General features: G+C 41.2%; 1 protein-coding gene across 4 annotated transcripts in view; it reads left to right on the top strand.

Moving 5' to 3' along the window:
• Positions 1–14583, top strand: part of mmut (methylmalonyl-CoA mutase) — a 50028-nt gene extending 35445 nt beyond the window's left edge. For all 4 annotated transcript variants that reach the window (XM_002933563.5, XM_004914951.4, XM_004914952.3 and 1 more), the window contains exons 11-13: positions 281–428; positions 10393–10560; positions 14234–14583. In XM_002933563.5, coding sequence (XP_002933609.2) covers positions 281–428; positions 10393–10560; positions 14234–14362 — 445 coding nt within the window. In that variant the 3' untranslated portion in view covers positions 14363–14583. The remainder of the gene's footprint in view (positions 1–280; positions 429–10392; positions 10561–14233) is intronic.
• The last annotated feature ends 12736 nt before the right edge of the window (positions 14584–27319 follow it).

Genomic DNA, 27319 nt, shown 5'->3' with positions numbered 1-27319 from the left:
GCTCAGTTAGTAATACTGTGAGTCAGCTTCCTTCTGATTGGCTCAGATCCACATTCCTAAGGGGGGGGGAGTGAGTTCTTAGCATTCTTGAGGGAGGGGGGAGCAGGAAAGACCAGAAAGCTGCGTGTCTCTGCACAGGAATTACAGACACAATAAATCTTTTTTCAGAGAAGTCAGTGCAGCATTTCTGTGAGTGCTTATGGCTGTATTCAATGTTCTTGTTGAGGTTACAGTTGTGAGTTTCCTCCTGTTCTTGGATAACAAGGCAAGTCTTTTCCAGAGTGCAGAAATTCATGGACCGAGAAGGGCGTAGACCCCGTCTGCTAGTCGCAAAAATGGGACAAGATGGCCACGACAGAGGCGCTAAAGTGATTGCCACAGGATTTGCTGACCTTGGTTTTGATGTTGACATTGGACCCCTTTTTCAGGTACTTTTATTGTGTGTCTTTTTGTTGTTGTCTTCCATATACATCACGAATGGCCATGCTGTAGGCCATTTTTAGACAAAAACAGCCAGTTGGAGTAGTTTGGTAATTGTAGTTTCAAACCACTGGCATGAACCACATTGGGTAGGATATTATTTTGGCTGCATAAATGGACTGATGAGCTGGCAATTCTCAAGTTCATTGTCAGCACATGTGGGCAGTTGTATAGTGCAAAGATTGTGTATAAATACAGTTCCAATTGAAGACCAGAAGGAGAAAGGAAGTCAAAATTACTGCTGGGGGGGGGGGTGATATGTTAGGCACCATAATCACTAGCCCCCTACCCTGGGCCAGCACTCCTCTTTTTTTTAAAAAAATGCCCTGGACTAGGGTTCTTTAGTGCAGAGTGTGTCACCACCATCTTTACGCTGCACCACCCTGGGCAGGTACATACACATTACAGAATTTCTTCTGAGATTTCCCAGGTTTAATCACATTGTTGATTCCATGAATCCAGTTTTAATCACAAAGGTAATAACTAAAAGCAGACAAGATCTATTTGTGTAATAGAAATATTATGAGGACAATGTGTAATTGTTTTCACTGGTTTAGCATTGCAACAGCTAGTAAGGTAAAGTTCCCCAAAGCTGGCCATACACGCACCGATGATATCATACGAAACCTTGTTTCGTATGATACAAGGCTCGACGAGGCGACCAATATCGCAAAAGGCTGCGGATATCGGTCGATTGGCCAGGTTAAATGGTTTTGATCGGGCGCCATTGAAGGCGCCTGAGCCAAATCTACTTTCAGGTCTGAATCGGCAGAAGGGGGTAGAATTTCTATTGTTTCTACCTCCATATATGACGATTCAGCCTTGAACGTCAGTGGAGGGTGGGAACGATCGAAATTGCTACGTGTATGGTCACCTTTAGGATTTATTTATTTTGCGCATATAGATATTTATATTGTATCTTCCCCTTTGTGTTACTTCTGAAGTTTTGTGCATCAAGGAAATGGTACCAGTCTTCTCTACTAAATTACTAGGGTCCCCTTTTCATGTTCCTTCGTTATAGTTTCCAAATACTGAACATACCTTTTTTCTTTATTTTCTGTTTTGTTTTGGCGTTATTTCTGATAATCCATCTGCTCACCCTTAACCCCACCACTGTGTTGGTTTTTGGAAAAGAGCATAAACGATCCATCGTTAATTCTTCCTCACCCGAATGATGGACCAAACTGGGGTTGGCCTTGGACCAACAATCGGCTTATATGCAGGAACCCAAGCAGGAAAGCCTTCCCAGGTTTAAACCAGATATTAAGGGAGGTCATTTTGAGCCCATGGATGGGTCAGTAGGCTGCTGCTCCAATGCTCAAGTCGTCTGCCAATATTGGGCTGCATACGGCACATTTACAGGCTTATATATGATGATCAAATAGGTGTGTAGGGGTGCTCTGGTATTTTTGCAATGAGCGAGACCTACATCTGCCACCTCAACTGTAATACTGTTATTCTCTTTGACATTCAGATGGATTCTGCTCATATTTCTTCTCCTGTCTTTAGTTTTGCCTGTAAGTGTCCGTTTCTGTCAGATACAAAAAAACTGATGTTTATCATAGTGTTCCTGGAAGCATCACAGCTCTCTAAGCCTACTATTTACATATGAATGCCTGTGTACATCGCCTATTTACTGCAGAATTGATCTTGCAGGGCAAAGGTGACCAAATTGCTGTGATGTTGTTTCACCAGAGTGCACAAATTAGCCCATAATGGGAAAGACTAAATGCCTCCATTGTGCTTCTTCCAACTCTTACCAACCTCATCATGTCTATCCTATCTACTGGATTTGATGGCTCACTTGACATGGGGAAATAATTTTGAGATACAACATGTGTCGGTCTATAAATCACAGTGTACAAATATCTTCTCATTCTCGATATGAATTTGATGTGATAGCCAGAAAGCTAATGCTTGATGGTCCAAGCATGATTTATTGATTTAACAGTAGAAGCCCTACTCCAAAAAAGCATATATGCACATTAATTGGCTCCTGTGTGATTGTAAAAAAGCGAACTTGGTTTGTTATGTAGTTCATAGGGAGGTCTATGATTCATAGAGCAAAAAAAAAAAAGAATTGTCTTGAATTATTAAGCTGGGTACTATCCTGGTCCTATAATGCTTGGCACTTCATGTTGTAGATATAGGTTAGATTTAAATCCATCCATAATTGAATAAGGCTGGAAAGGGAACTCTCGGGAGTTCTCAACCCTTTCTATTTAAGAGTCGTGCAGGAATGTTTTCCGCAGAGCTCTAATGTTTCTCTTGCATTTATAATCGTGTTACCAAGCGCGTGTGGGCGAAAATATTGTTTCAGTGGACAATGGCAATTGCCTTGAATTAGCCCTACTCGAGTTGGGGTGAGAATCAGGTGGAGGGAGACAGATGTATTGCAAAGTGGTATTTCAGGCCATCAATTATTTGTCCATCCATTTCCTAAATGTATTTTTTATGTCTACTTAGTATAGAACAGCTCACTATAATAGAAATCTCTAGTACGATAACATCCATTCCTAGTGGAATAAATTTATGTTCAGCTTTTCCCATAGTTATTAAAGGGAAACTATACCCCCAGAATGAATACGTAACCAACAGACCGTTTATATTATGTTAAGTGACCTATTAAAGAATCTCGGCAAAGTGGAATATATATATATCAGTAAATATTGGCCTTTTACATCCTTTCCCTTGAGCCGCCATTTAGTGATGGGCTGTGTGCTCCCTCAGAGATCAGCTGACAGGAAATGATGCAGCTCTAACTGTAACAGGAAGTAGTGTGAGAGCAAAAGGCAGAACTCTGCCCATTCATTGGCTGATGGGGCCTAGCATGTATGTGTGCCTTGGCTTGTTTGTGTGCACTGTGAATACTATGATCCCAGGGGGCGGCCCTTGGTACTTAAAATGGCAGTTTTATATTTAGGATTACCCAATGGCACATACTACTAAAAAGTATATTTTATGAAAATGGTTTATTTAGATGATGCAGGGTTTTACTTGTGAGCTGGTTATTATTAGTGATGAGCGAATTTTTTCACCAGGCGTGGATTTGCAGCGAAATTCCGCATTTCGCCATCGGCAAATTTTTTCGCGAAACAGGCACAAAATTTTGCCCTTTCAAAATACATGACAGTTGCATCAAATTGGATGTGGTCACATTAAATTGGGCGTTATCACGTCAAAATGGGTGCTGTCACGTGAAATTGGCCATTGTCCAGTCAAAATGGACTTGGGTGCAACAAAAAACTGTGTGCGTCAAAAACAGTCACATTTCACAAATTTTTATAGAGTTTTGCAAATTTGTAGGCAAAGTGAAAAGGGACAGATTTGCTCATCACTAGTTATTATATATATCCATATAATATTTTTATAAAGGCCTACATTGTTCAGGGGGTATGGTTTTCCTTTAAATAGAAGCCTTCCTCAACAGCTCCACGTACTTTGTTGCTGCTTCTTTTCCAGTGTAAACTATCAGCAATAAATCACTATGTTATGAGATAGGGCTGCCTTCATGTAAAATATATATATTTTGAAGTTGGTTTAGGCTCCCGGAGAACTTATAAACAGTGTTTCTTCGGACACGCTGTCTTCTTTTTGGCCTTCAGACTTCTCAATGATTGTTGTACAGCTATCCATTGTGTTCCGGATCATTCCTTTCCTTCCAAGCATAATTGCTTTTCTAATGAATTATCTCTTCCCTTACTGTGTCTAAAGTCAAACAGCTTTAATGTGGTCAGTTGTGCTTGATGTGGAAGTCCGGCTAGATTTGGTCAAGAATCCTTCTGTTTGTTTTCATTGCTTTAAACTTTATCCTTGATATTCTTTGCCAAACTTAATCCAGCTCTCCATATATCCGTAAAGGTGATTTAATTCCTGCTCTTCGTCTAGTATCTACAGACTCAGTTGTCCTTTAGTCCTACTTTACATCCTTATTATTTCCAGTCTTAGATCATTTCTAAGGGTAGCCATACACATACTAAGGGGTCTTTCCATAATTCGAATCTCTTACGTTAAGTCTACTAAAAACATTATTTAAACAGTAATTAAACCCAATAGGATTGTTCCCAGAGAAAAGGGAATTTTTTAAACATAAATTAAACCCAATAGGATTGTTCTGCCCCCAATAAGGGGTAATTATATCTTAGTTGGGATCAAGTACAGGTACTGTTTTATTATTACAGAGAAAAGGGAATCATTTAACCATTAAATAAACCCAATAGGGCTATTCTGCCCCCAATAAGGGGTAATTATATCTTAGTTGGGATCAAGTACAGGTACTGTTTTATTATTACAGAGAAAAGGGAATCATTTAACCATGAAATAAACCCAATAGGGCTATTCTGCCCCCAATAAGGGATAATTATATCTTAGTTGGGATCAAGTACAGGTACTGTTTTATTATTACAGAGAAAAGGGAATCATTTAACCATTAAATAAACCCAATAGGGCTATTCTGCCCCCAATAAGGGGTAATTATATCTTAGTTGGGATCAAATACAGGTACTGTTTTATTATTACAGAGAAAAGGGAATCATTTAACCATTAAATAAACCCAATAGGGCTGTTCTGCCCCAATAAGGGGTAATTATATCTTAGTTGGGATCAAGTACAGGTACTGTTTTATTATTACAGAGAAAAGGGAATCATTTTTAAAAATGTGAATTATTTGATTTATGGAGTCTATGGGAGATGACCTTTCCGTAATTTGGATTTTTCTGGATAATGGGTTACCGGATAAGGGATCCAATACCTGTACTAGCATTATTACAGGACATATCTCATACAGCTTAAATACATGATTATTCATCAGTATTCCCTATTTCAGTCTTTGACAAATCGGCCCCTTACCAATAACAAGCATTAACCTAGTTATATTTTCATATTTTTTATTGAAGGCAAAGTGAAGGCAAATAGAGTTCATGGTTAGCTCTTCATACGTGAGCAATAAAGAAAGACCCTCTATTATTCATTAGAGTGCTATCAAGACTATATAATGTATGACAATACATGTGGTGGATACACCATAGGGTTTAAATTCATGCATAATTTAGTACAGTTGAAAAAGAAATGTTGATCCGCTTTCCATGGAGAGGGATATAGAAAAGATTTGTTGATTTAGATTTGTAAAATTCAGGAAAATGTTTTATAACATTTATGACATTATTGCCAGTTATCCTGTGTGAATTGTGTGTGAATTATGCAATTGCAGCTATAGAGTAATGCAATAAGGCACTTCCTGTGAATGATTTTCCCTAAAATGTCAGGAAGTGAATTATAGAAAATGTCACAAATCACCACTAGGCTTTCCATTGCTTATATATATATATATATATATATATATATATATATATATATATATATATATATATATATATATAGATGCTCTATTTATCATGCCCTATAAGCTGGGCTTTTGTCTAAGTTGTTCCTTTGAATTAAGTTGTGATATTCGCATTTTTACAAAAACAGTCCACATAGCACATCTGACCCTAGTGGTTGTCCCATTGGAGCAAAGCCCACTCTGTAGGGAACTCATCTTCACCCAGTCTTCAGTATTACATAGTAACATAGTAAGTTAGGTTGAAAAAAGACATTCAACCATAATGCCTATATATACCCTGCCTAAGGATGGTAATCGGACCAGTCCCTGGGGCAACTTGTACTAAGAGCTATCTCCCCTACCCCTGTATTCCCTCACTTGTACTGAGAGCTATCCCCCCTACCCCTGTATTCCCTCACTTGTACTGAGAGCTATCTCCCCTACCCCTGTATTCCCTCACTTGTACTGAGAGCGATCTCCCATAACCCTGTATTCCCTCACTTGTACTGAGAGCTATCTCCCCTACCCCTGTATTCCCTCACTTGTACTGAGAGCTATCTCCCCTACCCCTGTATTCCCTCACTTGTACTGAGAGCTATCTCCCCTACCCCTGTATTCCCTCACTTGTACTGAGAGCTATCTCCCCTACCCCTGTATTCCCTCACTTGTACTGAGAGCTATCTCCCATACCCCTGTATTCCCTCACTTGTACTGAGAGCTATCCCCCATACCCCTGTATTCCCTCACTTGTACTGAGAGCTATCTCCCCTACCCCTGTATTCCCTCACTTGTACTGAGAGCTATCCCCCCTACCCCTGTATTCCCTCACTTGTACTGAGAGCTATCTCCCATACCCCTGTATTCCCTCACTTGTACTGAGAGCTATCTCCCCTACCCCTGTATTCCCTCACTTGTACTAAGAGCTATCTCCCCTACCCCTGTATTCCCTCACTTGTACTGAGAGCTATCTCCCTACCCCTGTATTCCCTCACTTGTACTGAGAGCTATCCCCCCTACCCCTGTATTCCCTCACTTGTACTGAGAGCTATCCCCCCTACCCCTGTATTCCCTCACTTGTACTGAGAGCTATCCCCCCTACCCCTGTATTCCCTCACTTGTACTGAGAGCTATCTCCCCTACCCCTGTATTCCCTCACTTGTACTGAGAGCTATCTCCCATACCCCTGTATTCCCTCACTTGTACTGAGAGCTATCTCCCCTACCCCTGTATTCCCTCACTTGTACTGAGAGCTATCTCCCCTACCCCTGTATTCCCTCACTTGTACTGAGAGCTATCCCCCCTACCCCTGTATTCCCTCACTTGTACTGAGAGCTATCTCCCCTACCCCTGTATTCCCTCACTTGTACTGAGAGCTATCTCCCCTACCCCTGTATTCCCTCACTTGTACTGAGAGCTATCCCCCCTACCCCTGTATTCCCTCACTTGTACTGAGAGCTATCCCCCCTACCCCTGTATTCCCTCACTTGTACTGACAGCTATCCCCCCTACCCCTGTATTCCCTCACTTGTACTGAGAGCTATCTCCCATACCCCTGTATTCCCTCACTTGTACTGAGAGCTATCCCCCTTACCCCTGTATTCCCTCACTTGTACTGAGAGCTATCCCCCCTACCCCTGTATTCCCTCACTTGTACTGAGAGCTATCCCCCCTACCCCTGTATTCTCTCACTTGTACTGAGAGCTATCTCCCCTACCCCTGTATTCCCTCACTTGTACTGAGAGCTATCTCCCATACCCCTGTATTCCCTCACTTGTACTGAGAGCTATCTCCCATACCCCTGTATTCCCTCACTTGTACTGAGAGCTATCCCCCTTACCCCTGTATTCCCTCACTTGTACTGAGAGCTATCCCCCCTACCCCTGTATTCCCTCACTTGTACTGAGAGCTATCCCCCCTACCCCTGTATTCTCTCACTTGTACTGAGAGCTATCTCCCCTACCCCTGTATTCCCTCACTTGTACTGAGAGCTATCTCCCATACCCCTGTATTCCCTCACTTGTACTGAGAGCTATCCCCCCTACCCCTGTATTCCCTCACTTGTACTGAGAGCTATCTCCCCTACCCCTGTATTCCCTCACTTGTACTGAGAGCTATCTCCCCTACCCCTGTATTCCCTCACTTGTACTGAGAGCTATCCCCCCTACCCCTGTATTCCCTCACTTGTACTGAGAGCTATCTCCCATACCCTGTATTCCCTCACTTGTACTGAGAGCTATCTCCCCTACCCCTGTATTCCCTCACTTGTACTGAGAGCTATCCCCCATACCCCTGTATTCCCTCACTTGTACTGAGAGCTATCCCCCCTACCCCTGTATTCCCTCACTTGTACTGAGAGCTATCTCCCCTACCCCTGTATTCCCTCACTTGTACTGAGAGCTATCTCCCCTACCCCTGTATTCTCTCACTTGTACTGAGAGCTATCTCCCCTACCCCTGTATTCCCTCACTTGTACTGAGAGCTATCTCCCCTACCCCTGTATTCCCTCACTTGTACTGAGAGCTATCTCCCATACCCCTGTATTCCCTCACTTGTACTGAGAGCTATCCCCCCTACCCCTGTATTCCCTCACTTGTACTGAGAGCTATCTCCCCTACCCCTGTATTCCCTCACTTGTACTGAGAGCTATCTCCCCTACCCCTGTATTCCCTCACTTGTACTGAGAGCTATCCCCCCTACCCCTGTATTCCCTCACTTGTACTGAGAGCTATCTCCCATACCCCTGTATTCCCTCACTTGTACTGAGAGCTATCTCCCCTACCCCTGTATTCCCTCACTTGTACTGAGAGCTATCCCCCATACCCCTGTATTCCCTCACTTGTACTGAGAGCTATCCCCCCTACCCCTGTATTCCCTCACTTGTACTGAGAGCTATCTCCCCTACCCCTGTATTCCCTCACTTGTACTGAGAGCTATCTCCCCTACCCCTGTATTCTCTCACTTGTACTGAGAGCTATCTCCCCTACCCCTGTATTCCCTCACTTGTACTGAGAGCTATCCCCCCTACCCCTGTATTCCCTCACTTGTACTGAGAGCTATCTCCCCTACCCCTGTATTCCCTCACTTGTACTGAGAGCTATCTCCCATACCCCTGTATTCCCTCACTTGTACTGAGAGCTATCCCCCCTACCCCTGTATTCCCTCACTTGTACTGAGAGCTATCTCCCCTACCCCTGTATTCCCTCACTTGTACTGAGAGCTATCTCCCCTACCCCTGTATTCCCTCACTTGTACTGAGAGCTATCCCCCCTACCCCTGTATTCCCTCACTTGTACTGAGAGCTATCTCCCATACCCCTGTATTCCCTCACTTGTACTGAGAGCTATCTCCCCTACCCCTGTATTCCCTCACTTGTACTGAGAGCTATCCCCCATACCCCTGTATTCCCTCACTTGTACTGAGAGCTATCCCCCTACCCCTGTATTCCCTCACTTGTACTGAGAGCTATCTCCCCTACCCCTGTATTCCCTCACTTGTACTGAGAGCTATCTCCCATACCCCTGTATTCCCTCACTTGTACTGAGAGCTATCTCCCCTACCCCTGTATTCCCTCACTTGTACTGAGAGCTATCTCCCCTACCCCTGTATTCCCTCACTTGTACTGAGAGCTATCTCCCATACCCCTGTATTCCCTCACTTGTACTGAGAGCTATCTCCCCTACCCCTGTATTCCCTCACTTGTACTGAGAGCTATCTCCCATACCCCTGTATTCCCTCACTTGTACTGAGAGCTATCCCCCATACCCCTGTATTCCCTCACTTGTACTGAGAGCTATCTCCCCTACCCCTGTATTCCCTCACTTGTACTGAGAGCTATCTCCCCTACCCCTGTATTCTCTCACTTGTACTGAGAGCTATCTCCCCTACCCCTGTATTCCCTCACTTGTACTGAGAGCTATCTCCCATACCCCTTTATTCCCTCACTTGCTAAACAGCCACCCAACCCCTTAAAGTTATATAATGTATCAGCCAGTACGACTGATTCGGGGAGGGAATTCCAGAACTTCACAGCTCTCACTGTAACAAACCCTTTCCGAATATTTAAATGGAACCTCCCTTCTTCTAAACGGAGTGGGTGAGGGGTCACCCCTTAAGCGCCTCTTCCCCAGTGTAAACAGACCCAACTTGGCCAGTCTTTCCCCATAACTGAGACTTTCCATACCCTTTACCAGCTTAGTTGCCCTTCTCTGGACCCTCTCTAATTCAATAATGACTTACTAAAAAATGAATTTTCTATAATTATTTTCCTATGATACATATTTTGTCAATTTTTCTTTTATTACCCACTGTGAACAATGAAAATTGGCTACAATAAATTATCCATTATATCCGTGATATGCTGATGGAGCCAGAGGCTTTTCTGAGTGATATTTTGGACTATCCCATACAGTTGGGTATCCATTATCTAGAAACCTGTTTTGCAGATAGTTCCAAACTATGGGAAAGCCATCTCCTCAACTATTGGGTTGTCTCCTTAGGGAAGCAGGAGGGACAAAAAATTGAATATGAGTCATTTTATTATTTTATGTTATCAGGGTAGGAGTCTCTAACTCTTACAGTTCCTTTTTTAACAGACACCCCGGGAGGTGGCCCAGCAGGCTGTTGATGCTGACGTTCATTGCGTAGGAGTAAGCACGTTGGCTGCAGGGCACAAAACACTCGTTCCTGAGCTGATCAAAGAGTTGAGCGCTCTTGGGCGTCCTGACATTCTGGTTATCTGTGGAGGTGTCATCCCACCACAAGTAAGTTTTTTTTTTTTTTTTTTTGTTTTTTTTTACTATTCCATATGACAAAGCTTTTAATATTCTGTTGGTTTCATTAAATAAGCTTGTGCAGTTTGCTTTGTACATGTCCTTTCACCTAAAGTGTACAGGTATGGGATCCCTTATCCAGAAAGTTCTGAATTACGGAAAGAGCATCTCCCATAGACTCCATTATAAGCAAATAATTCTCATTTTTAAAAATGATTTTTCTTTTTCTCTGTAATAATAAAACAGTACCTGTACTTGATCCCAACTAAGATATAATTACCCCTTATTGGGGCAGAACAGCCCTATTGGGTTTATTTCATGGTTAAATGATTCCCTTTTCTCTGTAATAATAAAACAGTACCTGTACTTGATCCCAACTAAGATATAATTAATTCTTCTTGGGGCAGAACAGCCCTATTGGGTTTATTTAATGGTTAAATGATTCCCTTTTCTCTGTAATAATAAAACAGTACCTGTACTTGATCCCAACTAAGATATAATTACCCCTTATTGGGGGCAGAACAGCCCTATTGGGTTTATTTCATGGTTAAATGATTCCCTTTTCTCTGTAATAATAAAACAGTACCTGTACTTGATCCCAACTAAGATATAATTACCCCTTATTGGGGGCAGAACAGCCCTATTGGGTTTATTTCATGGTTAAATGATTCCCTTTTCTCTGTAATAATAAAACAGTACCTGTACTTGATCCCAACTAAGATATAATTACCCCTTATTGGGGGCAGAACAGCCCTATTGGGTTTATTTAATGGTTAAATGATCCCCTTTTCTCTGTAATAATAAAACAGTACCTGTACTTGATCCCAACTAAGATATAATTACCCCTTATTGGGGGCAGAACAGCCCTATTGGGTTTATTTCATGGTTAAATGATTCCCTTTTCTCTGTAATAATAAAACAGTACCTGTACTTGATCCCAACTAAGATATAATTACCCCTTATTGGGGGCAGAACAGACCTATTGGGTTTATTCAATATTTTTAAATGATTTTTAGCAGACTTACGTTATGGATATCCAAATTACGGAAATATCCCTTTTCCGGAAAACCCCAGGTCCCGAGCATTCTGGATAACAGGTCCCATACATGTACTGCTTTAAAGAAGCACTGATATAATCAAGTGCAGCAATAGTGGAAAGACAAACCGCAAAAGGGGTCTATAGAAGATCCATTACCCCTGCAAAATTGTTGCTCTTGTCATGGATGGTTTTCAGTGTAATTGTGCCTACACCCAGCACCTTATTCCCTTCTTGCCCTCCCCCCCACCCCATTTTCACTGGGAGATCTCATACATAGTATCTTAACGTTTGTTTTTACTCAGCTCGGTCTGACCACCTAAATCTGTTAGCCCTCTGCTGAATCCACGGTAGACACCATAATAGGTCCAACTGGTGTCCATGATGTGAAGATATGCCATACCATACATTCAGTAGTAACCTATAAGTCAAAGTTGAAAAAAGTTATGTCTATCAAGTTCAGCCAAGTTCAAAATCAGCCCCTGGATCATTTTGAAATTGAACACTGACATCCATGATGTGGCCTAGAGTGTTTCAAAAATACTTTTCAGGAAAATCAAAGATTACTTTCAGCTATATTTAACTGGATGCCATACTATAAATTCAGCTGTGACATAAAAGTTGAGGTTAAAGACACAAGTCCATCAAGTTCAAACAATTCAAAGTCTCCAGTGTTCTTCAGAGCAGGACAAAGTCTTTCCTAATTTCAAAAGGTCAGTTGAACCAGTCCCTGGATGAACTTTGTAAGTTAATTTCAGTAGCTTTGTATTTTCCTGTTTGATAAAAATGCATCCAGCTAATAGGAAATGCACACATTTATCACAGGAATAGCAGTAGTCGTGGTTTTGTAGAATCTTACCCCCAATTGAAGTGGGTCCAGGTGCTCATGCCCCCCCAGACCTTCAGCTTAGGGAGCCATACAGGAATACACAGGAAAAAAACAGCAGGCAGGCACTTCTGGTATCCACAATGCATCAGGAAGTCAAGAGAAGCAGCTTGTAATATTCATAAAAGTTTATAGTTTATTTAATCCATAAAACATCAGACAGAAGCCTTATGCGTTTCGTACCTTAGGGGTACTTAATCATAGGCTACCTAGCCTATGATTAAGTACCCCTAAGGTACGAAACGACTGCAGCTCCTCCAGCATTACAGGATCTAGGAATACTTTTACATGAGCACAGATGGAATTTTCTGTAGCCTTTGGTCGTAGGAAAGCATGGGGAGAGACTTTGAGAGACTCACTTGTTTGCTGGATACCTTAAAGGGATACTGTCATGATTTTTATAGAGTACTTTTTATTTCTAAATGACATTGTTACACAGCAAATAATTCTCTCTGCCATTTAAACTTTTATTCTTGAACCAACAAATGTATTTGTAGCTGTAATATTGGTGTGTAGGCGCCATCTCAATGCATTGTGCCTGAGTCTGAGCTTTCAGCCAGCGCTACACATTAGAACTGCTTTCAGCTAACCTATTGTTTCTCCTACTCCCATGTAACTGGAGGAGTCCCAAGCCGGACTTGGATTTCTTACTATTGAGTGCTATTCTGATACCTACTGGGAGCTGCTATCTTGCTCCCTTCCCATTGTTCTGCTGATCGGCTGCTGGGGGTGAGGGGGGATATCACTCCAACTTGCAGCGCAGCAGTAACATGTGCCTGAGTCTGAGCTTTCAGAAGGAGCCAGCGCTACACATTAGAACTGCTTTCATCTAACCTATTGTTTCTCCCATGTAACTGGAGGAGTCCCAAGCCGGACTTGGATTTCTTACTATTGAGTGCTATTCTGATACCTACTGGGAGCTGCTATCTTGCTCCCTTCCCATTGTTCTGCTGATCGGCTGCTGGGGGTGAGGGGGGGTGGATATCACTCCAACTTGCAGCGCAGCAGTAAAGTGTGACTGAAGTTTATCAGAGCACAGGTCACATGGCTGTGGCACCCTGGGAAATGAAGAATATGGCTAGCCCCATGGGAAAAACAGATTACAATGCAGGATTCTGCTGGAGAAGCTCTATTAACTGATGGGTTTTGAAAAAAAACATGTTTTCCCATGACAGTATTGCTTTAAAGGAGAAGGAAAGGCTAATAAAGAGTTAATCCCAAGCTGCAGGCATACCTCCAGTTGTCTCAATAGTGCCCTTAAGTCTCCCCATATTTCACCTGTTCAGATGATCAGAAGCCAAACAGGAAGAAAAAACACTAAGCTGTGTAAAGAAAGTTCCCATAATGCCTCGCTCCTGCTCCGAGACCAAGACCGGTGTACATGCGCAGTTTGTAAGACTATGAGAAAGCTTCCTTCTGATTGGCTCAGATCCACATTCCTAATGGGGGGGAGGGAGTTCTTAGCATTCTTGAGGGAGGGGGGAGCAGGAGAGAGGAGATGCGTGTCTCTGGCACAGGAAAACAGACACAACAAATCTTTTGACAGAGGACTCAGTGCAGCGTTTCTGTGAGTGCTTATGGCTGTATTTACATAGACCTTTCTGATAAAGCTTACTTAGTTTTTACCTTTCTTTCTCCTTTTAATGCAACAAATATATACAGAAGTATTTACTGTAGAGATAATAATTATTGTTTTATGAATTTCCTTTCTCCTTACTTCTTTCATTTTCTGCCTTCAACAGGACTATGAATTTTTATACAACGCCGGCGTGTCTAGTGTATTCGGACCTGGAACCCGTATTCCCAAAGCGGCTGTCCAGGTGATTGATGACATTGAGAGAAGCCTGGACAAAAGGCAGCTGTCTCTGTAATGGCCAATGATCTACACGTTTGGCCTATCAATTTATACTGGGTATTCAGAGTGAATGTAGAGAATCTAAGACGACAGTCGTTGCCTCTTTAAAAACAAGCCTTTTGTTACTGAGGCAACTGCAGGTTGAATTGTTACAATGTGAAACTGAAATTTGATTATCTCCTGTAAATATATATAGATGATAATTTAAAATAAAAAAAAAAAATGTTGTTTCTTAAATCCTTTGCTTACTGCCTTCCCTTTATAAACCTGTAAAGTGTTTGCCTACATTTCCTGTTACATTAGTGCATACAGTATGTTTGTCGCTTCTTTACAGCCAGTGGGGCACAGGGATTGATATATATATATATTATATTGATATATATTTTGGTTTCCACCAATGGCTTCCTCCGTGCTTTCCTCCCAGGATTATTTGTTTGTGTTCCTTAGAAATTCGACGGTCGAGCTGAACGCATGGACTAGGCGGGGTGAAATTGAGATAAATGCTTACCGTATATACTCGAGTATAAGCCAATCCGAATATAAGCCTAATTTTACCTAAGAAAACTGGAAAAACTTATTGACTCGAGTATATGCCTAGGGTGGGAAATGCAGCCGCTACTGCTAAGTTTCAATAATTTTACTCACCCCCATCTGGAAGGCTGTGCCCGATGCCTAGAACTTCTGATAAGCAGCTACTGTGAACCAAAGCACCGAATCTCCCACCAATCCGAACAGTGTTCTCAACTGCTGCTTGTCAGAAGTTCTAGGTAAAGATCGTTCAGAGTAACAGGCTGGAAGTTTGGCTCAAAGTTTTCATTGTTTTACCTTGCACGGGGGGGAGGGTGTTACAGTTTGTTGAATGAATTTGTCTTCATTCATCTTCAAGTGTTTGCAAATTCCATTACCAGATTTCTAGTCTAGGGGTGGGGGGGGGCTGAGCTGCGCTCGATGAATGCCATCGCTGCTGATATTACCTGACTCAAGTATAAGCCGAAAGTGACTTTTTCAGGGCATTTTTGGTGTTGGAAAACTTGGCTTATACTCGAGTATATACGGTAATTGCTTTCCTACATATCCCTAAACTTTAGATTAATTAGGAGACCTTTGGGGCAGACACTTCTTTGAGTAGGAGATTTTGCTGCATTTTGGGAAACAATTGACTGTACTCCAAGCCGCTATAAGGCAGTAGCTTTCTCCTTGTATTTTACCCCTGGTTAGCCAACAGTATGGCCACTCCCACTCATATTAAGAATGCCTTCTCTCCCAATCCGTCTTGAAAAGCAGTGGTTCCCAACCTTTTTTGCACCACGGACCGGTTTCAAGCAAGACAATTTTTCCAAGGACCAGGGATGGGGGGTGCGGTGCAACTAGTGCTAGTTACATTTTATGTTATGCTCTTTACTATTAATATTATTATTACATACAGCTTAATAAAGTACTTTGGTCCTTGTCGTAATCAGTAGAAATATTCCTGGGCTTTGCATAGCTATTGTCATGGCTGTGTAACACATCAGGGAGTTGGGATCACAAGTAATTTGGAGCAGAGGTGGCCCGGTTCAGCACAGCCCACGGCCCGGCACCGGTGGTTGGGGACCCCTGTATTAGAGTCCTGCATCGGGTTGGGTAACAGCAGGATACCTGCAAAGCAGTCGGGTTTTGGGCACAAAGTCCCAGTTTTTCTGACCGGGCAGTCCGTAGTGTAACCCGCCTGGGTAACCAGCTAAGGTGCAGGAGTAAAGGATACAGCAAGTTTTTTGTTTTTGTTTTTTTTTTTACCCTTCTTGACAACCCAGGATCGGAAGGCAAGTTACCTATTTGCTGTTCAGGTCAGGTAACTGGTCTAGTAGGGGGACATATTGGGTAGCGGATCAGGGTCGGGCAGACGGGGTTGGGGTCTGGGTCATCTAGACCCGTGCAGAACTCTAGAATATATAGCAAGGTTAATACAGGATATCAGATGATAATGATGGTTAATAACAGCAGAAAATCTGCAGCAACTGTATGTGGCCTGACCAACTCTCTGTACAATGTTCATCAAAAAAATGATTTTCTGTTTTTAGGTTCAGTTAATGTAGACAATGAATGTATGAATTGGACCATACACAAAAAGACAAAAGGTGATTTTTCATGTCTGTGGTGTGCCATATTAAATATCAGAAAATACTGTTCTGTATTAAAATGCTGAGGGGCATTGTAAGGTTTAGTATTCTTGGTATTTCCCTTCCCCCCCAGCTGTCAATGAAGGGTAAGATTATTTGCAACTTTAATTAAGCAAACTAGTGAAGCTTTGATTTTTAATTATGATCCGCTTCAAATCGACCGTGACCTGGCATCAAAAGAGAGGGAAGCTTATTACCTTTGCTTGGGTGTATGGGGCTTTTTGCATGTTTTTGCTTGTGTTTTTTTAGAACAAAACATTATCCAAATGCCCTGGTGCTAGATGGATAACCATGGAAGTTCCACTGCTGAGAACCTCTGCCTATACATTTTCCCAAGCTATTGTATGAAGGAACAACAGGTCAGTGCCATGCACAGGGTATGTATTCCTCAGAGATTTTAAGCCTATGCAGATACCACAAGTTCTGTTCTATTTTTGTCTTTATTATATACTCTGACAGCTAGCACCTTCACATCTTATTTACTTCAATGACAGGGCCCCCAAGCACAAATGTAGATACATATATATTCATATACCCTTGCACACTTGCCATGGCAACTAGAGTGTTCTAAACCTAATGGCACTGGTAAGAACCCATGTAGAATATGCCGTGCAGTTCTGGTTTCTGGTGCTAAAACAAGTGCCAGCCGAATTCGTCATTTCGGTTCCCCCCAGTGCCAGACGTTTTTTAAGCATTTTGTACTCATTCACTTTAACAATGTTTTTTGGTAGGAAAACCTCCATGAAACTAGGGAAATTATATATCGTTTTTTTCGTCACTAATTGGGCTTCGACATACATACCAAATTTTGTAACTTTTCTGGAGATATGATGTGTATTTTGGGTGAAATATGTAAAAAAAAAAAAAAAATTATGAAAAATTTCTGTATATTTTGAGGTTTTTTTCCATAGAAAAGTTAATTTTACACACTTTTTTTTATTGTTTGTAAAAGCCCTGATACTCCCAAGTCCAACGATGCCAAATATGTGGTGGTACCCCACAGTTCCTGTCCAGAAGTAACCCCCAAACTAAAGCAATACTTAGTACAATATCACACCAGAACAAAGCGGAAAAGCGCTTGTAACAGTTGATGCAGCATAACTTACATGTAAATCTAAAATATCCCCTCATGTTTGGTATCTTTAGAAACTACAGACCTTCAGGTTTCTAGGTGCAAAGTAGTTTTCACTCAAAAGCCAAATACCTTTTGTCAGTGCATTGTGAAATTTTTATGACATTTTTTTTTTTTTTCTAAAACGTAAACTTGGACACATGATCAAATGTGGATTTGACAAAAAAAAATCTCGTAAAAATTTTCTAACAAAGGCATATTTGAAAGACAAACTTCTCCTGAATAAAATGATGCCCCATATGTATGGGTGCACATAAAGACATGGGCACCAAACACTCCAAAGCAGGGGCAATGCACAAGGGCAATTACAGCTAAAAATGTGGGGGCTGCGCTCTATGTGCACTTCCTGCAGTTTTTCAGTGTTAACCCCCCCACCTGTGAAATAACCCCCACAAACTAAAAAAAATATATTTCTGAAAAGTGCACACCTTCAGCTATTCAGAGACGCCACTCTTCTCATTCTACATGGAAAATTGTGGCCACAGTCCCTTGCAGAAGTCAGCGCTTTGGTCAGAAATCAAGGAAAAACCAGATACAAACCTAGATTTCTCCCCAAAATCTCCATGGCAACTACCAAAAACTTACTAAACATCAATCTGCAAGTTCCCCTGAATAAAACGATACCCCATATGTATGGGTGCACATAAAGACGTGGCCACCAAATGTCCCAAAACAGGGGCAATGCATAAGGGCAATTTCAGTTGAAATTTTGGGGGCTGCCCTCTATGTGCACTACCTGCAGTTTTTCAGTGTTAACCCCCCCTACCTGTGAAATAACCCCCACAATCTACAGGTCCTTTTCAAAAAATTAGCATATTGTGATAAAGTTCATTATTTTCTGTAATGTACTGATAAACATTAGACTTTCATATATTTTAGATTCATTACACACAACTGAAGTAGTTCAAGCCTTTTCTTGTTTTAATATTGATGATTGTGGCATACAGCTCATGAAAACCCAAAATTCCTATCTCAAAAAATTAGCATATCATGAAAAGGTTCTCTAAATGAGCTATTAACCTAATCATCTGAATCAACAAATTAACTCTAAAAACCTGCAAAAGATTCCTGAGGCTTTTAAAAACTCCCAGCCTGGTTCATTACTCAAAACCGCAATCATGGGTAAGACTGCCGACCTGACTGCTGTCCAGAAGGCCATCATTGACACCCTCAAGCAAGAGGGTAAGACACAGAAAGAAATTTCTGAACAAATAGGCTGTTCCCAGAGTGCTGTATCAAGGCACCTCAGTGGGAAGTCTGTGGGAAGGAAAAAGTGTGGCAGAAAATGCTGCACAACGAGAAGAGGTGACTGGGCCCTGAGGAAGATTGTGGAGAAGGACCGATTCCTGACCTTGGGGGACCTGCGGAAGCAGTGGACTGAGTCTGGAGTAGAAACATCCAGAGCCACCGTGTACAGGCGCGTGCAGGAAATGGGCTACAGGTGCTGCATTCCCCAGGTCAAGCCACTTTTGAACCAGAAACAGCGGCAGAAGCGCCTGACCTGGGCTACAGAGAAGCAGCACTGGACTGTTGCTCAGTGGTCCAAAGTATGTCATTCGGAAATCAAGGTGCCAGAGTCTGGAGGAAGACTGGGGAGAGGGAAATGCCAAAATGCCTGAAGTCCAGTGTCAAGTACCCACAGTCAGTGATGGTCTGGGGTGCCATGTCAGCTGCTGGTGTTGGTCCACTGTGTTTTATCAAGGGCAGGGTCAATGCAGCTAGCTATCAGGAGATTTTGGAGCACTTCATGCTTCCATCTGCTGAAAAGCTTTATGGAGATGAAGATTTCATTTTTCAGCACGACCTGGCACCTGCTCACAGTGCCAAAACCACTGGTAAATGGTTTACTGACCATGGTATTACTGTGCTCAATTGGCCTGCCAACTCTCCTGACCTGAACCCCATAGAGAATCTGTGGGATATTGTGAAGAGAAAGTTGAAAGACACAAGACCCAACACTCTGGATGAGCTTAAGGCCGCTATTGAAGCATCCTGGGCCTCCATAACACCTGAGCAGTGCCACAGGCTGATTGCCTCCATGCCACGCCACATTGAAGCAGTCATTTCTGCAAAAGGATTCCCGACCAAGTATTGAGTGCATAACTGAACATAATTATTTGAAGGTTGACTTTTTTTGTATTAAAAACACTTTTTTTTTATTGGTCGGATGAAATATGCTAATTTTTTGAGATAGGAATTTTGGGTTTTCATGAGCTGTATGCCACAATCATCAATATTAAAACAAGAAAAGGCTTGAACTACTTCAGTTGTGTGTAATGAATCTAAAATATATGAAAGTCTAATGTTTATCAGTACATTACAGAAAATAATGAACTTTATCACAATATGCTAATTTTTTGAAAAGGACCTGTATATACGAAAAGTGCACACCTTCAGCTATTCAGAGACGCCACTCTTCTCTTTCTAGATGGAAAATTGTGGCCGCAGTCCCTTGCAGAAGTCAGCGCTTTGGTCAGAAATCAAGAAAAAACCTAGATTTCTCCCCAAAATCTCCATGGCAACTACCAAAAACTTACTAAACCTCAATTTGCAAGTTCCCCTGAATAAAACGATACCCCATATGTATGGGTGCACATAAAGACGTGGCCACCAAATGCCCCAAAACAGGGGCAATGCATAAGGGCAATTTCAGTTGAAATTTTGGGGGCTGCGCTCTATGTGCACTACCTGCAGTTTTTCAGTGTTAACCCCCCCTACCTGTGAAATAACCCCCACAATCTATATATTTACGAAAAGTGCACACCTTCAGCTATTCAGAGACGCCACTCTTCTCTTTCTACATGAAAAATTGTGGCCCCAGTCCCTTGCAGAAGTCAGCGCTTTGGTCAGAAATCAAGGAAAAACCAGATACAACCCTAGATTTCTCCCCAAAATCTCCATGGCAACTACCAAAAACTTACTAAACCTCAATTTGCAAGTTCCCCTGAATAAAACGATACCCCATATGTATGGGTACACATAAAGACGTGGCCACCAAATGCCCCCAAACAGGGGCAATGCATAAGGGGGGGGGCTGTGCTCTATGTGCTCTACCTGCAGTTATTTAGTCTAAACACACCCATAACCTGTGAAATAACCCCCACAAACTATATATTTCTGAAAAGTGCACACCTTCAGCTATTCAGAGACGCCACTCTCCTCTTTCTACATGGAAAATTGTGGCCGCAGTCCCTTGCAGAAGTCAGCGCTTTGGTCAGAAATCAAGGAAAAACCAGATACAAACCTAGATTTCTCCCCAAAATCTCCATGGCAACTACCAAAAACTTACTAAACCTCAATTTGCAAGTTCCCCTGAATAAAACGATACCCCATATGTATGGGTGCACATAAAGACGTGGCCACCAAATGCCCCCAAACAGGGGCAATGCATAAGGGCAATTTCAGTTGAAATTTTGGGGGCTGAGCTCTATGTGCACTACCTGCAGTTTTTCAGTGTTAACCCCCCCTACCTGTGAAATAACCCCCACAAACTATATATTTACGAAAAGTGCACACCTTCAGCTATTCAGAGACACCACTCTTCTCTTTCTACATGAAAAATTGTGGCCGCAGTCCCTTGCAGAAGTCAGCACTTTGGTCAGAAATCAAGGAAAAACCAGATACAAACCTAGATTTTGGTCAGAAATCAAGGAAAAACCAGATACAAACCTAGATTTTGGTCAGAAATCAAGGAAAAACCAGATGTCTGGTTGCACATAAGTACATGGCCGCCAAACCTGAAAATGCATAATATTGGGGCTGCACTCTATGAACCCTTTTTTTTTTGCCTGCACCCGAATGAATGGAATACGCTCGGGTGCAGGCACATGTAGCCGATATACGCATGAAAACGCGTGAGAATGCAAAGTCACGCGTTTTCATGCGTATATCGGCTACATGTGCCTGCACCCGAGCGTATTCCATTCATTTGGGTGCAGGCACAAGTAGCAGGCGTAGGGCTGAATTTTCGGCAAGCATTTTTCCCACTTGCTGAAAAAATCAGCCCTACACCTTGTGTGGCATCAGCCTAACCCTTGGCAATAGAAACTACCAGAACAATCTTGGCACCTCTGGACCTTTCTAGAACAACTGAAATCAAATGAAGTTAAAATGGAATAAAACCACTAAAAGCAATCAAAGAACAATAATTGCAATGAAATCGGTGGTCAGAGCCCTGGATCCACCAATGTCACTGCAAAAGCAACCTTTTAGGGGCACTAAATACACAATAAAGAACAATGCAAAGATAAAACACCATAAAATCAGTAAATTCCAATAAAACCACCCAAACCAACAGAAGAACAATTATTGCAATGAAATCGGTGGTCAGAACGCTGGATCCACCAATGTCACTGCAAATTCAGCACCCAATAGCAATAAAAAAGTTACAGTGCAATAGAATAATTCAAAAACAGAAATCAATTATGAAAATGCAAAAAAAACACTAAAATGCAACCAAATAAATCAGATAATTATAGAGCAAGATCAGAAATAAAGTTTTAGTAAAAAAAAAGACTGCCAAAGAAAGCAAAGAAAGAAAGAAAAGAAAGAAAGAAAAAAAAAAAAAAGTGTAAGCGTGTGTGTAAGTGTCTGTGTGTGCTTGGGAAAGTTGTAAATAAGTGTGTATGTGTGTAAAAGTGTAATAATGACCAAAAAAAAAAAAATTTTTTTAGACAGTTGAGATAGAAATAAGCAAAATAAACAGTGGTTAGAGAGTTGTAGTTCAGCTCACACAATGCAGGCAGGCAATCAGGGCGACCAATCCAGCAGGAAGGCAGCAGGGGGGGCTCCAGCAGGAAGGCAGCAGGGGGGGCTCCAGCAGTCACACGTAGCAGCAGGAGTGAAGAGGCGACAGAGAGGGCGGCGACATTTAAAGGGACAGCAGTGGACACGTCATCAATGCATGTCCACTGCTGTCATTGGCTGAGGGACCGGATCGGTGCGGCTGGGCGACCGGATCCGTGAGTATGTCTACATTGGCTCGTTGCCTAGGGGGTTGTGCAGGCTTTACAAGCGCTGCTCAAAAATAGAAAAAAGGCAGGCACTCTGGTCACATCATTAGTGAATAGCAATTGTTCATGAGAAGTGGAGGTAAAATCAAAAAACTTTTTATTTAACACATGATACAAAGAGCCTTACGCGTTTCGTACCTCCTGGTACTTAATCATAGGCTGAATGAGAATTGATACATACAACGTATTTAAAACAACTTGAGCCAATAGTTATTCAAACATAATTAGCTGATGTAGACTTAATTAACCAATCAAAAACCTGAAAGGTCAGTTAGTAATCAGACATGAATTTACAAAACAGTCTGAGGAAAAAGTACATGTGTTCAAACAAAGAAAGTTTTTTATATAACAAACAAATCGTTAAGTTAATTTATATAAGAGTAAATGTAGAAAAAAGGGGCAATCTATATAATAGTAGATAAAATTTGCACTAGGCAATATTATATATAAATATCAGTATAAAAATCAGTATAAAAAAGTATAAATATAGATCCAATATATCTGTACCCCTTTTGTGTAGCTTTAATGCTGCTAAACAAGTTGTAGAAATTGATGAAGTATAAATATAAATTTCATATGAAATCGTTAAAAATGTTTCATTAGATATGTATGAAAAATAACTAGCAGTTACCACATAGATCTCACATAGAGAATAGAAAAAAGGACAATAGGGTATAAATTTTAGTCTAAAGTGTAGTCAATTAGAAATCATATAGAGCAAATATTATACATAGCAAGATACGTCATAATCAAAGTTTAGACCTTTAGGTTGTCTAGTGTGAAGGTAGAAAATCCATTTTGTCTCTTTTTTTAGCAGGGCACTGACAATGCTACCTCCTCTAGGATTAGGGGCAACCTTATCAATGGCTGTAACTAAAAGATTGCTTAAAGATCTATTGGAACATTCTTCAAAATGCTTAGCTATTGGTGTATATGATTTAGTGTCCGTGATGTTTAGAACATGTTCACGGATTCTCTCTTTTAACTTCCTGCTAGTCTGTCCAACATATTGTTTCCCGCATTTCTTGCATGTAAGGAGGTAAATGACATATCTTGTATTGCAATTTATAAAGTGCCTAATAGAATATGTCTTTTGAGTGACAGTTGATAGAAAAGTTTCAGTTTTTTTGACAAAATTACATGTAATGCATCTCTTAGAGCCACATTTGAAGCTCCCCTTCATGGTTAGCCAAGTTTTCTCTTGTTGATTAGTCTGTACTAAACTCGGAGATAATTTGTTCCCTAGGGTTTCTGTTCTTCTAGATACATATTTTGGGCCATTAGTTAATATTGATCTAAATATTGGATCAGTTTTTAAGATAACTAAATTATTGTCTATAATATTTTTAATTGCATTGAATTGCGGACTATAAGTAAGTATACAAGACAAAGGGGGGGATATGTCCCTTAACTCTGTAGGAGTCAGTTCACTTGTGCTGGATACATAATTAGCTGAACTTGCTATATTCTTCTGTGTTGTATATCTTTTAAAGAGATTATTTCTATCAACAGATGCTGCTCGTTTATATGCTCTATTCAAAATTTCTAAAGTATATCCTCTATCTTTTAATCTCTTAAACAAATCCCTAGATTTATCTATAAAATCTCTTTCATCAGAGCAGATTCTTTTTAAGCGAAGAAATTGACTATACGGTATGTTACGGATTAAGTGTCTAGGATGGCTAGATTTAGCATCTAGAATAGTATTCGCTGAGCATTGTTTGCGAAAAATAGTGGTTGTGATTGCGTGATTATTAGCAGATAATTTAATGTCCAAATAATTTAAGTGAGTATCATTAATTTCAAATGTGAATTGCAAATTATAAGTGTTAGTATTGAGGGAGGTAAGAAAATCTTTAAATTTATCAGAGGTACCTGACCATATAATTACTATATCGTCTATAAAACGACCGTAATATTGAATATGTTCATGAAAAATATTATTATTAAAGATATGTCTATCCTCCCACCATCCCAAAAAAAGGTTGGCATATGATGGGGCAAATTTAGCCCCCATCGCCGTACCTTGATTTTGGAGGTAATATTTTTTATCAAACAAGAAAAAATTATGTGTCAATAAAAATTGTATAGCTCGAAGAATAAATGCTATTAGATTATCTTCATATGTGCTAAAGTGAATCAAGTGATATCGAATAGCTTCTAAGCCTAAAGAATGAGGAATGCAAGAGTAGAGGGAGACAACATCTATTGAGGCCCATTTATGGGTATCATGTATCCAGTGAAAAGTTTTTAATGTATGTATTAAATGATTACTATCTTTTAGATAGCTTGGTAGTCTGAGGACTAAAGGTTGTAAGTAAAAATCGCTGCTTTAAAAGCGAGCGCAGCGCTTGTAAACCCGATAGTGCCATTGGACGTAGATTCTACGTTCTATGGCACTTTGGTCCCTTGGTACCTAGGACGTAGAATCTACTCTAACTAAAAGGGTTAAATTAGTTAGAGTCCAAAGAAGGGCAACTAAGCTGGTAAAGGGTAAGGAAAGTCTCAGTTATAAAGAAAGACTGGCCAAGTTGGGGTTCTCTCTGGAGAAGGACACGTAAGAGGGATGTGATAACTATGTATAAATATATAAGTGGATCATATAATAATTTATCTAATGCTTTATTTACCAGTAGATCCTTCCAGCAGACACATGGGTTTGTTACAGTGAGAGTTGTGGAATTCTCTCCCTGAATCACTCATACTGGCTGATACATTCTATAGCCTTAAGATGAAGTTAAGAAATACAGGGTTTTTTAAAATAGCTCTCAGTACAAGTGAGGGAATACAGGGGTATGGGAGATAGCTCTCAGTACAAGTGAGGGAATACAGGGGTAGGGGAGATAGCTCTCAGTACAAGTGAGGGAATACAGGGGTATGGGGGATAGCTCTCAGTACAAGTGAGGGAATACAGGGGTAGGGGAGATAGCTCTCAGTACAAGTGAGGGAATACAGGGGTATGGGAGATAGCTCTCAGTACAAGTGAGGGAATACAGGGGTAGGGGGGAAAGCTCTCAGTACAAGTGAGGGAATACAGGGGTAGGGGGGATAGCTCTCAGTACAAGTGAGGGAATACAGGGGTAGGGGAGATAGCTCTCAGTACAAGTGAGGGAATACAGGGGTAGAGGAGATAGCTCTCAGTACAAGTGAGGGAATACAGGGGTAGGGGAGATAGCTCTCAGTACAAGTGAGGGAATACAGGGGTAGGGGAGATAGCTCTTAGTACAAGTTGATCCAGGGGACTGGTTCGATTGCCATCTTGGAGTCAGGAAGGAATTTTTCTGGAGAGAAATTGGAGAGGCTTTTAGAAAGGTTTTTGTGCCTTCCTCTGGATAAACTAATGGTTAGGCATGTTTTGTACAGATATAAAAGGTTAAACTTGATGGACAAGTGTCTTTTTTTTCAACTTGTGTACAGTATGTTACTATGTATATAAAGGGCAACTAATAGAAGGTAGGAGATGATTTTGGATATTTCTATGAAACTGACACAGAAAATGGAAGCTGCTTAGACCTCTTAGTCATTGCCTCAGCTAGATTCCTGCAAAGAAATCTTTGTAAAATATCTATTTTGCTGGAAATTGCTGTGATTATTATTAACAAAAAGGAAAGAGAAGAAAAAACAGATGGGCAAGCTTTAATAGAAATAATGGTAATGCGGCAGCTATCATACTTTGATTTTAAAATAGCAGAATACTGAAAGGCATAGAGCAATAGCAGCATGGTGGGGGTAGCCTTGCATCGCCCCCGATACTCCTATTTCCTTTCACACTCCAAAAACATACTGGTCTTTTCATTGGCCCCTGATTAAATTGACCACTGATAACTATTTGCTAATTTCAGGGATCCCCAACCTTTTTTACTTGTGAGCCACACTCAGATGTAAAAAGTTTTAGTGAGCCACACAATTTGGTGCCAAATAAGGGCTGGGATTGGCTATTTGGAAGCCCATGGGGACTGCTGGCCTGCAGGAGGCTCTGCTTGGGGTAAAACTGTGTCTCCAAGCCAGAAATTTAAAAATGGCACCTACTTCGAGGCAACTAGGAGCAACATCAAAGGGGTTGGTGAGCAACATGTTGCCCCGGAGCCCTTTATTTATTCTCCATAACTTGGTCAATGGATTCATGTTTCTGCAGCTAGAGACATAAATAACTCTTACCTTTTCTGGCTGTACCTGTTCTCCTGGAAATGAGCAGCTAGTCAGGAAAAGAGCACAATTCAAAATATGATTAAACATCACATTCACGGGAAGCTTCTGTTCTTCACAGCTGAGAAGCTCTTGTCAAAGGTCTCAAGTGTGATATTTGTTTCAGTGCAGTAGCATCACATATAGAACAGACTCATAGCTACAAATTGCTTTTATTTAAGGTTATTTCCAAAGGTAGTTGTGCCTTTGAACACTCATGCTATTTGCCTAGCAGTCTGGATCCAGTCCAAACGTTTGTCCTGCAGAGCCATCAGTAGAATAAATCACAGGTATAGCCAAACTGATTTTGATGTTTCCAATAATAGCTCCTTATTTCCCATGGGATAGTCACAGTGATAATGAGGCTTTTATAACACAACTGTTTCTGTTTTTTTAAGGGTTAAATTAAACCTTTTATTGGACCCCACCATCCTTGGTTGTTTCTCTAGGCAAGTAGCCATGGAAGGGTGTAGGAGAAAGAAATG

Source organism: Xenopus tropicalis, chromosome 5, assembly GCF_000004195.4.
Source record: "Xenopus tropicalis strain Nigerian chromosome 5, UCB_Xtro_10.0, whole genome shotgun sequence".
Classification (NCBI taxonomy): Eukaryota; Metazoa; Chordata; class Amphibia; order Anura; family Pipidae; genus Xenopus; species Xenopus tropicalis.
Note: the sequence above shows the minus strand (reverse complement) of the source record. Positions and strands in the feature narration are given on the sequence as shown.